The sequence below is a fragment of the Telopea speciosissima genome, chromosome 1 (genome assembly GCF_018873765.1).
Source record: "Telopea speciosissima isolate NSW1024214 ecotype Mountain lineage chromosome 1, Tspe_v1, whole genome shotgun sequence".
NCBI lineage: Eukaryota > Viridiplantae > Streptophyta > Magnoliopsida > Proteales > Proteaceae > Telopea > Telopea speciosissima.
This window is the reverse complement of record NC_057916.1, coordinates 3985478-3999775: the sequence shown is the minus strand read 5'-3', so window position 1 is coordinate 3999775 and position 14298 is coordinate 3985478. Positions and strand designations below refer to the sequence as shown.

Here is a 14298-nt window from a genome sequence, read left to right as displayed (position 1 = left end):
CGAGTCAGTGAAAAAAAGTTCAGAAATGTGGGAAGAGGAAGGTAGATAAAGGTAAAGTTTCTTTACCAGATACGCTAATTAGGGTGAGAGTGACGATGGCTTCAGTCCTTAACTACTTCTCCACTCTGTAGAAAGTTAAAAAACAGTGGGCTTCGATGAATCTTTGAGGTCGTCAAGCGAGATTTTCGTTGGTTCCGAGGTTCTGTTGTGGTCCCTCCTGCTAATCTAATTAGTAGTAATTACTGCTATTGGAACCGTTTGGGAAAGTAAATAAAATCTAAACCCATCACAGTTGTAACAGTCGTAAAGTTTCCATAACTGGTTCAATTCCGGTTTGATTGGACCAGGGTTGGGTTGGCCATTTGAAATGTATATTTTTTTAAGGATAATTTACAGAATACCCTTTGAAAATGGAACCATAGTCAAGTCACCTCCTCTTATTTGAAAATACTCATCCATCTCCCTCTACAGTAATGTTGTTAACTTAAAATAAAACAAAATATAAAATGACAAGTTTAACTTTTAACCCGTTCCTTTGAATAACCCATCCTACACGGCTACACCCTCCGCTTGGACCACTCCACCTCTCTCTCCTTCGGCACCGGCCAAGAGTGCAACGATGGTGTGGGTTCTCTATTTTCTTATGATGGAAGGAACAGAGAATAGAGATCATCCTTGTGGTCAGGGTTTTTGGGAATTTTTTTCTTTGTTCTTTGTTATTTCTATTATTTTTCGAGATGGAAATGGAGACTTCTCGTAAATCAGAGAACCAGGTTTAAAGAAACACAGATTGTTAAAAGAAACCGAAAAAATTCCTGCTATGATAGGAAACAGAAGGAGAATTTCCTTTTAAAGGATACCAAAAACATAATGAAATAAAAATAATGATGATGCAATGATTGACATATGTGTCTATCTTTCTCTTAAAATTCAAAATTTCTTTTATTTTATTGCCATCCAAACATAACCAGGAAAAGAAAATTTCACTATTATCAATCAGTTCGATCTAGTTTTGATCAGGTTGAATCAAGTTCAACTAGTATGGAGTCAAATTGAAATCATACCATTGAGTTGATGTTTGATTTTTGTGTAGATTTTTATCAGTTTTCTGTTAATGGAATTATCATTCTATAACGATTACATATAGTATTTAAGTTTTCATTTTTTTTTGGCTTCTTATCGTTCCCTATATGCTTTTTTATCGATTTGGTTATGGGTTCAATTCAATTCCCCTTTTTTCAAAAAAGAAAAAAATCTTCTATAATTCCTTAATCTTGTGGTGGCTTGCAGTTCGGGCTTGAGAGCTTGACATGTGAAAGATGACATCAGTTCGAAAAGAAAATAAAAAAAACTAGGTCAATCGAACTTGTACTATTGGATGAAGCATCTTCCACATGTCGAGCTCTCAGGGTCGGACTACAAGACACCGTAAGAAAAAAGAATTGTAGAGGATTTTAATCCTTCAAAGAATCCTATCCAACAACAAAAAATGGTGGATGAAGAGTTTTCTCTCTTGACCGTGGGTGACAAAGAATTCCATCCAAAAAATAAAAATCAAAATAAAATCTTTTTAATATTTGGGTTCAAAGGCTCAAACCTAAACCGAACCAAATTTAGACCGTATGCAGTTCATGTTAGCTGGTAGGTCAGGGGTCGACACCTTAAAGTGGTGGCAGTATGAAAGGGTTCTGTAGGCCACTAAAAAAATTTTAATCGAAAGAAACTCTATGGTAGCCTACACGGAAAGATTTGTAGAGGACAGTCCTACAATCAGTTGCTTCGTTTAGTGGGAAAGGACTAATTTTTATCCTCTCATGTTACAACACGGTGCCGTAATGCATCATGCGGTGACTGCAGAGGTCATGTGCACCATATGGGATCCACTGTACCACATGACCTTTGCATTATCGCACGATGCTGTAACAGGAGAGGGTAACGATTCGGAAAAGGAACAAAGACTTCTCAGAACATTGTTACCGTAATAAAACAAACGAGCTGACGCGTGGTAAGAGTGTAGCCATGGGAATCTCATAGATTCTCTTGGGTTCCACTAATACTGGGATTATTTTAACGGGGAAGGTGATTGGGCGGCAAGCGTGTGATAAGCGTGTAGCGATGGAAATCTCTACCTAGACCACTCGGTGTTGAAGTAGAATTAAACCAAGGAAGCACGAGAGGGACGTTGCAGATATGACCATTTTTACCAATTCTTTTATTATTTTTTTAAACCTTAATATCACATGTCACTATCCTGTTAGCGTTACCACCTGTCTGGATTGGTATCAAATGGGCCATGGTGATACACAAAAGTATCTTACGGAAGTTCGAAGGTTCTATAAACTAACTACGCAGTCAACTAATTCCAATCACCTATTCTAAAACAAAATCGATTAAGTAGTTTTTGACTAGTTAATCAGAGGATTCCCTTTTAAGAGAAACGTGCCCTTGTAATCTTACTGAATTTCTCAAAGTTATTTGAAGTTGATTATGATACTTCTTACATACATGTCGGTCATTGCCTGTTCCCATAACGATTATAAGCAATTTTGGCTTCATGCAGATGAGTTGCAGTTTGGAATTAGCTCACCCTCGTAGGATCGTGACCCTTTGTCCAATCACTAAATCCATGTTTGTGACAGGGTACTGAAAATCAGAATCAGGGATGCCGACTTTGATCTGATGGGCCAGAATCAATCAAAACCGACTAAAACCAGTTAGAATCTGTCAGAATCAGCTGGATCAGCCACGGGTGATTCCACCGATCCACTTCGAATTTTTGAAATAGTGGTTGTGAGTCTTGTGAATATGGACTACACAAATGACTGCATTAGTAGTTTAGTACTCCACAGTCCACAAAGCAAAACAAGCCACTTCAGTTGGCACGTATTCCAACTTTGGTTCATAGGACTATATTTTCCCTATTCAATGAAGTTCCTGTTTCCCGGAGATATTATTGCTTTTTGATTTGGGAGTCATTTATGTTGGAAGCACCGCTTCCCTCCATCGATGGTTGATTCTGTGGCGTAGATGTAATTTGTTTCCCATGGCCCTTTCAACCTGTCATCCTCACTGCCACATATAGGAACTGCCTAACTGCAACCCAAACATCCACAGATTAAAAGATCCTCAATATCCCATTCTAGTATGAGCCGGAAGTTGACAAAAAACAGAAATAGGAATAGCAATTTTAACGGTTATGGTTTCACCTACGAACACCTTAACTCTCTCAGATCTAACCAGCATATCTGTGTTAAACATAAAAGCCTAAGCATGCTTAAAACTTCAACACATACAGGATTGCACCCAGTGCAGACACAATTAGTTTTCCAACAGGAATGTAAAAACAATTCATTTCAAATTCTTGGAGATCAAATCAAAATACTTCACCTGGCATGTCATCAAGATCAGAACGTAAAGAAATTGCAACAGGATCGCAAGCATACCAAATGACTTCAAAATCAAAATCCTACGCCATTATCTTGGCAGACCTCACATAGAGGCTGTCCACAACCTTGCCAATGTTGGAAATGGTTTCCAATGTTGCCGGGAAGATCGCATCAGGCTTGGGATCATCAAAAATAATGAGGCAACCAGCACCCTGATCCAAAGTCCCAGCAAACTTCTTGTCCAGAATCATCTGAGACAACTTCTTCTCTACATGATCAACTGGCAGCTCAATCAGCTCAGCAACATGAGAAATCTCAACCCTAGAGAAAGGTTCAATCAACCTAGAGAGATTTTGCTCCAAGAGTGTATCATATAATGAAGAGAGGTGTCTGTGGACAATTGGGTCTTCCTCTAATTGAGCTTTATAATCACGGAGTGCAGTCTCAAAGAATTTTAAGGAGCGTTTTGAATAAGCATCAGCCACAGCTTTCATGGCATCCAGTTCTGGTCCCAAATACTGCAGACCCGCTTTGGAAGATATTATCCCTGCCACATCATCAGCCTGATTCACCATGATCTTGCACAATAACATGTACTTGAGACTGAAGACTGCCCGGGAATCTCCAAGGGCATTGAAGGCTTCAAATGCTTCAAAGAAGTAGCTGTAAGCAGTCTTATAGTCCTTCTCTTCAGCATGGAGAATACCACTCTGCAAATCTATGGTTCCCTGTTGAGCTGGAGGCACATAGATGGCATTTGCAGCTGTCCTTGCAGCTGTTAATGCAGCTTTAGCCTTGGGCTGATTTTTCAACGAAAAATGAAGCTTACTCTCTAGAAGTTCTATATCGACTAGAAGAAGCTTATCATCTAATTTCCTCACTTCCTTGATAAGACCAGAAAGAAGCCTCAATGCTTTCTCATAGTCCCCCTTGTCCGTCAAAAGACCGGCAAGCTTGGCCTCCACCCGCTGTCTCAGGAATGTACGCTTCTCAGCACGGGTCCATTGCACTGTTTCTTCACAAAGGGATATTTGAAGATCAGATGTTCCAGGTATTTCAGCTACTGCATCAATTATTCCCCGAACAATCTTTGCAGTTTTCGCCTTCGGGATCAATGCAAAGAAGGGCCTCAATTGGGTAAGAAGGCTTTGGAGATCCAGAGCCCTGTTCTCTTGTTTGAGAAGGTCTGTCAATTTTGACAGAGCCAGTTCTTTTATGCGGAGGGCTTCTGAAGAAGATGACGGGTTATCAAGTATGCGATAAAGGATAGAAATGGCCTCAGATGAGTCTTTGGCTTCTGTAGCCTCCATAAGTGACTCTGTTGTTGCTGGGAGATATGACGAAGACATTATTATGCTTCGGAATTCCAAGTCTTGCAAAACCCTGACATTCAGAGGATGTTTATTAAAACAAGTGATTAAGAAAGTGGGAAAAAATGCCCTCATTCCATAAATACAACAGTCGGAATCTTATGCATTGGTGAGCAATAAATCAATTTGAATGTGTATCAGGGGCCAGAATTTCATATCAACAGTTCTAAAATGAGCCTTTCAAACCACAATATTGGGCAGGGGATCACACGCTGCCAGTGTGGGATAGAATCTCCCACAACAAGCAAATGGGAGCACTGGAACGGGCGCTGCACGGTTCGTATATAGGGAGCCCACATGCCGGAGGAGAGAGAGTGTGAGAGGGGGCATGATACCGGCAGCGTGGCCATCATTTTCTCATGGTTTAAACCAAAATCAAACTGGGGACTAACATAAACAACAATGAAATTTTTCAGTGATATGTATTTAACATTACATAGATGCTCACCCTTGTATAAACAAAAGGAGAAAAATCAAATATACTGATAAAAGTATATACAAAAATAAGTTGTCAGAAATCAGATTTTGCAGTTCAATCCCAAAGCTGGCCTGAATTCTTGCCATCTGTTGAAGGATGACCCATCGACTCATTGATCCGTGACCCGTACCCGGATACATTAAAGTGTCCAGGTTCATTATGCACATGTTTAATGTGTTAATTGCGTGATTATGTGGTTGTGCAATCATACCATATTTGTAATATTCTCATGATTATAAATAAAGTGGTGGCCTCTGTCTCATTGACAAGCCAATCTATTCTCTCCTATTATCTCTTCTCAACTTGGTATCCTTAAACAGCCACTAATTATATACCAAAAGGTACATTTCTAGCTTTGGGTTTGAAATTCTGAGATTTTTTCAATCCAAATAGTCCAAATGATAGCATATGGGATGATGTTCCAAGGAATAAATCCTTCTTAACCAAATGGGATACTACACCAAAGAGAGAATAGTACCTTTGTGTCCCATGGGGTTTCCATCAACTCTTAATAATAGAAATACAACCATGTCAGGGGTAGGGTAGTGGGGAAAAACATGAGGCAACTAGAGTAAGAAAAGTTTGAACTATGTGTGACCAGTATCTAACCATGAAATCACTTGATAAGCTATTCTAAGTAAGTAACCATAGTCTTTGTCAAGCTCCTGCTGAATGGTGTCAAAACTGTCGTCGAAAGGTCTCAAATCAAATCCTATTCCTTCGAAATTCCCAATAGAAACTAGAACAGAGTCAACTAAGAGTAACAGGAATAATGACTGATGAAAAGAAACAAAAAAGAAATAGAACGTATATGTGACAGCAATAAACACTGATGTAGGATAAATAATCTCAATAAATTCAACCTAGAATTTTAGGTATGAGTTCCATACTCATTGGTCAAGGGCGGGCCTTGGTGCAACAGTAAGGTTGCTCCATTGTGACCAAGTGGCCACGGGTTCGAGTCTGGAAACAGCCTCTCAGCGAAAGCAGGGGAAAGGCTGCATACATTATGACCTTCCCCAAACCCCGCAGTGCGGCAGTGGCGGGAGCCATGCACTGGGTATGCCCTAAGTTCCATACTCATTGGTCGATGAGCTCGCTAGGGAGGGGATTGTGGACAGATAGTATTTGTACTCAGGAACTTACCCTATTCTAGGGCTCCCTTTGGTATAATTTCTATTTCTCATTCTGAAAATTAGTTTAATAGAATAATTTCAGGTAAGCAATAGAAATCGTTTGGTTGCAATAGTACAGAATAAATTATAGAATGAGAAATAGGTTGGTAGTCCACTTCCGGAATACATATTCTATTGCTGCAGCCATCAAACGCCCACCGGGGGGGGGGGGGGTGGTGGGAAGGGGAGGGGAGAGTCAAGAATCACAGCCAAAGAAGGTTGCAATGATGATGGCAGTGTGGGAGAGAGAAATGTAAAGGGCCGTACCCACTGGACAAGGCTACCGCGCTTCGCAGGGTCTGGGAGAGGTAAATGGTAGACAGCCTTACCCCCTTCATGGAGGCTGATTCCCAGGACTGGAACTCGCGCCACTGCACTGGCGGTAACGAGACCTTGCCATCGCACCAAGCGACAATCCTTGCTAGAAGAATCAAATATAAATATGGCAATCTTACCCTAAATATGGCCGTTAGGGAGAGAGTAGAGAGAGAGAGACAGAGAACAGAGAGACCAGAGAGATTTCTACATTTTTTTCTGTAGGTACAGCAACTGGAAAAATGATGTTTGGGTAAATGCATTTTAGATATTTGAAAATAGATCAGCAGATGTATGGAGGTTTTTTTGTCCGGTGGTTTACCAGAGCCAGGAAGTAAATGGGTTGGTTAAATGTCGCCCTTTATTTGAGAAGGAAAGATTCAATGAATCTCAGAAAACTACTACTACTAGGTGCCCGTCCTTCATCAATAGTACCACCTGTTTTACACCTTTAGTTTGTTCGACTTGCCATGTTTGATCTTTTCTCGAGGGCGAAGTTGTCAAACTCAAGGTCTTTTGCACATTCATTGAAGTCTGTTACACACTCACATGCTGCTTGATTTGGTTCAGAAAAAACTGAATCCACTGATTCAGATAAGTCTTACGAAACGGATTCAGGGTCAAAGGAGGCTTTGCTTCATCTCTATCATGAAATTTGGCAAATGATTAGGATTTCGCGGATGAAACGGCATTACCTTTAGGTTTTGGAGAAACTGGGTAAGTTGGACTCGCCGGATCTTCCAGAAATCAAGAACTGTCATTCTCCCGTTCTCCTTCTGACTTTACCCTTTCGAGATTCCCTTCTATTTCAGGCTTTGTGCATCTCATCCCTGTGTGGGATTTTTTTGATCGTGGGTCTCGCCCTAGGGCATCAGTAGAGAGTGTTAGTCCAAAATTTGTGTGTTTCAATGTTGAGCAACTCCTTGGCTATCTTTCTTCTTGAATCTTTTCACATTGTGCCATTATGTAATTGTGTGGCACAGTGCCGAACAAGCAGACACACCTGCGCACAATGGCGTGGAGGTTAACAGTACCCGACGACATTCAGGGATGGATGTAGACCCATCGGGCAGGTATAATCATTCCATCGCAGCAAGTTAGAAGAACAGCTAGTAAAGCAGCACCTTTTCATCTATGCTTCTTGGAAAGATGTTAATCGGTTTATTCAACTCCACTGTTGAAGCTGCTTAGGTGGGCTTTGGGCTTGTGAGGTCATTGAGAATCCGAGAAAAAGTGGCAGGGCTATTCCTTTTGTGTTCTTCTAACTCCTCCTCTATGATTTAAGACATTATACTAAAGGAGATGGACCACTCGTCGGGGCTAATAGGTGGTGGTATCACACCTTTCTCAAAGGAACCGTATGTGACACTCTCTCGTCATACAGCTCTTTCGCTAAGCATATATAATAAGATATAATAAGATAGAGTGAAGGGTCCACTCCATCTAAGGGGGATCGGTGAGATACCTTAACCTGGCTGAATCACCACCCTTGGGAGTACTAAATGTAGAGAAGCAACTTCGGAATAGACTAGGGTCCTTGCGGTTGAGAAGAATCTTCACGCTTTCGACAGCAACGGTGACAGGTGAACTTGGCCTTGAAAGAGCTATGCTACCATAGCCAAAGAGAAGTTGCTTCTACATTCAGTCCAAGTAGCAGGCTTAAGCAGTAGATCAAAGTGAAGGTTTTTACGCGGGTGAAAGTCGTAGTTCCAGTTGTAAGTGAACGTTAGGCTGCTCCGCAAGCAAGGAATGCCACACACGAGCGGAGCAAAAACAAAGCAAGGGTGGTCGTAGATCAGCTCGACCGCAGGGTGGTCGCTTGAATCTTGGGGGTATTAGAATGTCGATGAAAAGTAGATTAGTCAAACAACAACAATTACTGGGTTCTTCTGTAGGACCTTTGCCTACAAGTCCCGCTGCCATGTTTGCTTCTGATACAGGCATGTTTTGCTCTTCACCAAACACCAACAAGATATGGCCAAAGAAGCAACGGCCCCCTTTCGATGACCTATGTTGTGTTGAAGAGATATCTCTATGATGTGATTGATTGAATAAGACCTGTGGTAGCAATAGAACCGCGGAAAGTATAAAGTTAGCCTGGCTTTTACAAGTAAGCTCCCAACCAATTGAAAGAATCGACTTTCAATGCAAAAAAGAACATCAAGTTAGCACTTCGGCTCCACCTTGGATCTTTTTTTCTCAGTGTAGTTGGTTCTCCCGTGGTAATCCTTTGACTACTGGCTTGGCTAGGCTGCCTTTTATTAAACTGGCGGACCAAGCAGAGGCAAAGCTAGCGGCATAGGAGCCGATTTGGCGTCAACAGCTTCGTGCCACGTTGGAGTGACCTAATATGTAGTTCCACACGGGTTGCGAAAGACCCAAAATACAAGCCAACAGGGAATGATGACGATTCTCATGCTTGGGTTGCTAAAATCAAAGATCCTCCTAAAAGTCTTAATCTGCTTTTGGCCTTCCCATCTGTTCCCACACACGGATTCTGCTACTGAGAATCTTTTCGATCGGCGTCTGGATTCCTTCTGATTTGTATGACAGGTGTCTGGCTTACAGAACCCGACAAAAACAATAAACAGACCTACTCACAACAAACGAATACACCACATGATCAAAGTCATCAAACTGCAAGTCTCCCGCATCAAGTTGAACCCCCCCAACGTAATGATTCTATCAATCATGTACATAGGTAGGACCCTCCATTGTGATTAATAGATCGTGAATAACCAACAAAACCAATTTGCACCTGGTACATTGCGCTCTCTCCATTATCAGGGGCAGGTGAGGAGGGAGCCCAGCAAGTGAAGGCTTCCCTTCGCTTGAAAAGGAGACTGAGCGACAACCGCAAGTATTTCATTTTTGTCAAAGACGCCTTTCATTCGGGTTGGTTCAGCTACATTTGCATGTGCCTCCCTAGGCTTATTTAGCTATATGGAAATCTATATCATCAGGAGCAGAGTTCATTCAAGTTTGACAGCCAAAGACTATTCTATTTCAGTAGAGCAATACCACAGCGAATGCCATTATGGTATAGGATTCTACATGCACCAAGTACGCACCCTGCATCAAAAACCTTGTGTTTACATAGTTATGCCCTTTAGTTGCATCTTCAATCTAGGTAAGACCCTACTTGCTGGTTCACCCATCATCCAATCCACAAACCCTCACGTTGAGGGTCCTTTGTTTGCTCAAAACTCTTTGCATTGTGGCTTTTCTTCTGGGACTACTTTACACATCTTGTTCCATGGAGTGGCAATCCACCTATAAACCTGGCGACCAGCAGAATAACCTCAGTCAGTGGGATTGCAACGATGCAATCGTTATGTGAAATCACCGTGTGTAGGCTTGCAGTGTGGTCGAATTGGCACTTCACAAAAGCCAAGCACTAAACTCCTCGCACAGGGAACACTCACAAGTCACAAAAGATGGGCTTGCTATCATCAGGTTATATAAGTCCGGTGGTGCACCAAGTTGCTCCAAAAGATGGGCTTGCTTACTGGACAAATGCACGAATTTTATTAAGCTTCTTGAGAAGATATCCAAAGTATGACATGAAAATGGCTTTCACAAAGCAATGAAAACCTTTTCCAATGGTAGTCTCCCTTCACCAATTATCGATGCTGGACAACCGTCACAAGGACTCGCATAGTATATATTTTCCAGTTACATAAACAAGATCTTCATATTCAGCTTGGAAATTTATGCTCTCGGTAACCTGCAAAAATATCTTTCAATCATAGACATAATGAGCAGTAGCCAGAAAGGCTTTATATACACTCTCAAGACACCTTGGCATCCCTTCTGCTCCTTCAAGTCAGGAAATCCGTTATGCCAATCCATTTGATTGAAGTTCCATCTTGACAACACTGCCAGCCAATGCACAGCATTTTTAGATAACAATTGCATTGTTGCAATCCTGCTGACTCCACTCTTCACTTGTTCTATCACGAAGTGGGGAAGATGATTCATTCTTGTTATTTTCAAAAGTGGTCAATGACCACTTTACCCCCACTAAACAGCCTTAGATGCATGGGCTTATTGAAACTAGCGCATAATAGGTAGAAAGAGTTAATCCTTCAGAAAGAGAAACAGCTCTCTACCTATTTCTAAATGTCTATTTATTTCAATTTCTATTTTGAATAAGACCGGCCTAGAAATCATACCAAATAAACATATAAATAGAAATAGGTCCCAAAATGAGAAATAGAAATCAAACTAAAGACAGCCTATGTCCGTTTCAAGGTTTTGGCTACAGACTGTCTGTTGTTCTTGTTATATTCCATCCTACACACTTTCCTTTTGGAAATAAACTATGCTGTTATCTACTAATAAAAAAAACAATTGCTGTATCTATCAAGAAAACAAAATTTCATGGGTCTAATTCCTGGGAGAAAAAAAATTAGGAAAGAAACTTTAATACGATAATAGACTTTTGTGGCACATCTTCATGGCATAAATTAAATAAAATATAGATAAATGAAACTTGAAATGATTGAATGGTAGGGAAGATAATACCACTATCATAAACAGGGTTTGGAAGGAAAGGAGGAATTCCTTGGAAGAAACCATCGCAAAGATAATGAGTTTTTCAAAGGAAGTGTCTGCTGACTAGGGTTAGAGGGAAAGGTTTTAACTATGGATTGGTTGGAGATGAAAAATGCTAGGACCAGCAGATATTTTATTGTATGTTAAGGGAACATTCCCAGATTATGAGAATCCAGCTTCTCCAAATGAGAAGCTCTAACCAATGAACTTCGAGCGCTTGGAATCTTCAAAGCCAGAAACCCCCTCCCACGGGGCAATTGGGCTTCTGCTTCTCAATCTCATGCATAAGCTGGTAATTGGGCTTCTGCTTCTCGTGCATAAGCTGGGCACAAAAAGCCTTCCCAAATAAGCCCTTAGAAGCAATAGTTGTGGTTTGATAAAATAAAAGAGAGAATAATATCACAGGAATCCATGGACAGCCTGAATCCACATTGCTGCAATTTTTGACATTACATATTTGTGTGGAAATGTTCGATTACAACCTCTGTAGCCACAGTCTATCTAAAACCTAAAATGATAAGAATAATCAACCCTTCTGAAAAAGATAACAAAAAAAGCAAACTAGTAATTAACCCACATAATGAGACTAATTACAATCCTGCAACCAACACCAACTGAGCAGCTATAAAAAAACATCCCACAGACACCCCTCCCCCCCAAAACAAAACAAAAAAAAGAATAAATCTAGCTAAAAGACACAAGATGTGTGCACCAATGCTCAATTTCTTCTCTTCCCTTTCCTACCTGTTGGATTCCATCAAATGAAATAGTAAAAGCACAAAACATGTCCACCAATTCATACATTCCATATAGCCGTGTCAGCAATGCAAAGCTTCCTTTATAACAACATCAACACAGATATCACCTAATTTAAATCCATGAACCCATATACCCCAAGTTATAACTTATTAGATGCAATTAACTACCAATCCACTATCTCCATATCCAAGAAGAGTTCTATCTGCCAAAGTGAACTGGTTTGCTAATCCAATTCATGCAAAAGTAAAAAATCGAAATGATTGAGATCATTCACACCAGAAGCAATAAAGTATATAAGAAATACATGGGAAACACAACCCTGATAAAACAAGAAAAGGATTTACCCCAACCATCTTTCTGCTCTTCTGTGGATATTTAAAATACTCCCTTTGGTTGGGCATGAACTGAAGAAAAAAAAAAAAACGACCATTCGTGTCCTGAAGCACATAGTCCAAAACCGGAGGACGAAGAATATAACTCTATGCCATTCTCTTCTGTTAGTGGCCCAGAAAGTGAATGGCAATGAGCCAATGACAGACAACATCCTATACCTCAACAGTAGTTAGTGATACTTATATATCACATTGATCTTGCTATCTCCCAATGAATGCAGCTAGTAGCTTATCAATTTAAGTACAATTGGGAAGAAATTAAGGAAGTAAATATAGACATATATTATTTAAGGTCATAAGCCACCAAATCCCTATAAAAAATTTCAGAATTCCCAACTAAAACATATAGGGATCCGTACAAGACCTTTAAAAACCTTCAGAGATAGATAATTAAACCTTGAGGAATGTCCAGTAAACCACGGGGAAATCAACTAACAATTTTATTATTGATAATAAGTCGCCAGTTCGAAAACTACAGCTCCAAAAACGCATAAGTTTGTTACCGATGATAATAAACAGATTCCAAAGAGTATGAATTCCAAACATAACCTACCAACAGAACAATTCAAGGATACGGAAATCTAAAGAAAAAAAAGATTACGGAGGGGGAAGGTTGCCTGGACTGTTTACCCTGCAACATAATAACAGAGAGATGGGGATAAAAAATGATAAGGTTTCCAGCATGCAGGAGTATAAACAACCAACAAAGGATCCGGGAATTTTCAGAAATGTAATAAATCTACTAAACTATAAAAAGGCTTCAAATAAAAAACCCTAAGTCAAAACAAACGAAATAATCAACAGAGCATAATAGTTCTAGATTGTGAAATCAATAGAAGAACCAACCTAAATTCGCGACAAATCCGAAGCTTCCTCTGGAATCTGGACAAGGTGGAGAGCCCAGCCAAGGACTGAAACAAAAAAGTGTTCTACGAAAGGGTTGAAGAGAGAGTAGTTCCTTGCTTCGCAGATGGGGTATCATGAACGTTATACTGCCGTCTTCCAGCCACAAGCGCGGAGACAATTCATGGTTCGTAATCTCGGTATCTGATCGGGATCGCCCAAACTCGGGCCAAATATTACACTTTTGTCCCTGGTTTTTTTTTATTACCTTTTTTACCCTTGTCCGTATAGGTGGATCGGTCTCAGTCAATGTCGATTCGATCCGACCAAAATAGGCCGGCCCAATCCCTAGTATTCGGCCCATGGCCAACATTAACCATTGGATTAATTATTTCAGCTTTGTTAAATTAATTAGTTTTAAAATTTTATTTTCACTTTGTATATACTCTTTCTGTCATTTGTAAAAATCCCAATGACAAAGTATATACCTCGAAAGAAAATAAAGCTCTTATTAAAATTGATCACTTGTTCATATAAATCTTAAAAAATATTAAGAATAGCTTGTAAGGAAAAAGTTGAACCATGACAAAAAGAACAAGTGCCATTTGATAGAATATGTACAAGTTCAGACCACATACCTAACCATGTCACAGTATTGATTAAATCCAAGGAAATCAAAAATTGCACGGAAGAAATCCCATTCAAGCCTATCACAGGCTTTAAACATATCAAGTTTAAGGACCATCAAACCCCTCTTGCCTTTGTGTTTGATCAAATTTCATGTGTAACAAATGTTTTCTTTTTTTGATCGTTTCCACCTTAACTAGCTAAGCTCTAGACCGCATGACTCCCTTATTTGATCGGTGGACCAATATACTTTTGTCCAAATTTGTATTATATATGATTAAGTGTTTGGGAGAGTGTTCTCTAAGGCTCTGTATGGCAACGTTTTTTAAAAAAACGTTTCCAGTTTTTCTGTTTTTTTTTTTTTTTTGTTTAATAGAAACGGGATGAAAACTGTAT

At 40.1% G+C, this 14298-nt stretch overlaps 1 protein-coding gene across 1 annotated transcript; it reads right to left on the bottom strand.

Annotated features, from left to right (window-relative positions):
- Positions 1 to 3322: 3322 nt before the first annotated feature.
- On the bottom strand, positions 3323 to 13342 carry LOC122646956 (26S proteasome non-ATPase regulatory subunit 11 homolog). Its single transcript, XM_043840552.1, has 2 exons — positions 13279 to 13342; positions 3323 to 4769 (listed from the first exon to the last, which is right to left on the bottom strand). The coding sequence occupies exon 2, from the start codon at positions 4733 to 4735 to the stop codon at positions 3467 to 3469; it is 1269 nt and encodes a 422-aa protein (XP_043696487.1). The 5' UTR covers positions 4736 to 4769; positions 13279 to 13342; the 3' UTR covers positions 3323 to 3466.
- Positions 13343 to 14298: the final 956 nt, after the last annotated feature.

What these genes read in the sequence shown, in the direction of transcription:
- LOC122646956 (XM_043840552.1), bottom strand. Translation starts at nt 4,735, where the DNA reads ATGTCTTCGTCATATCTCCCAGCAACAACAGAGTCACTTATGGAGGCT.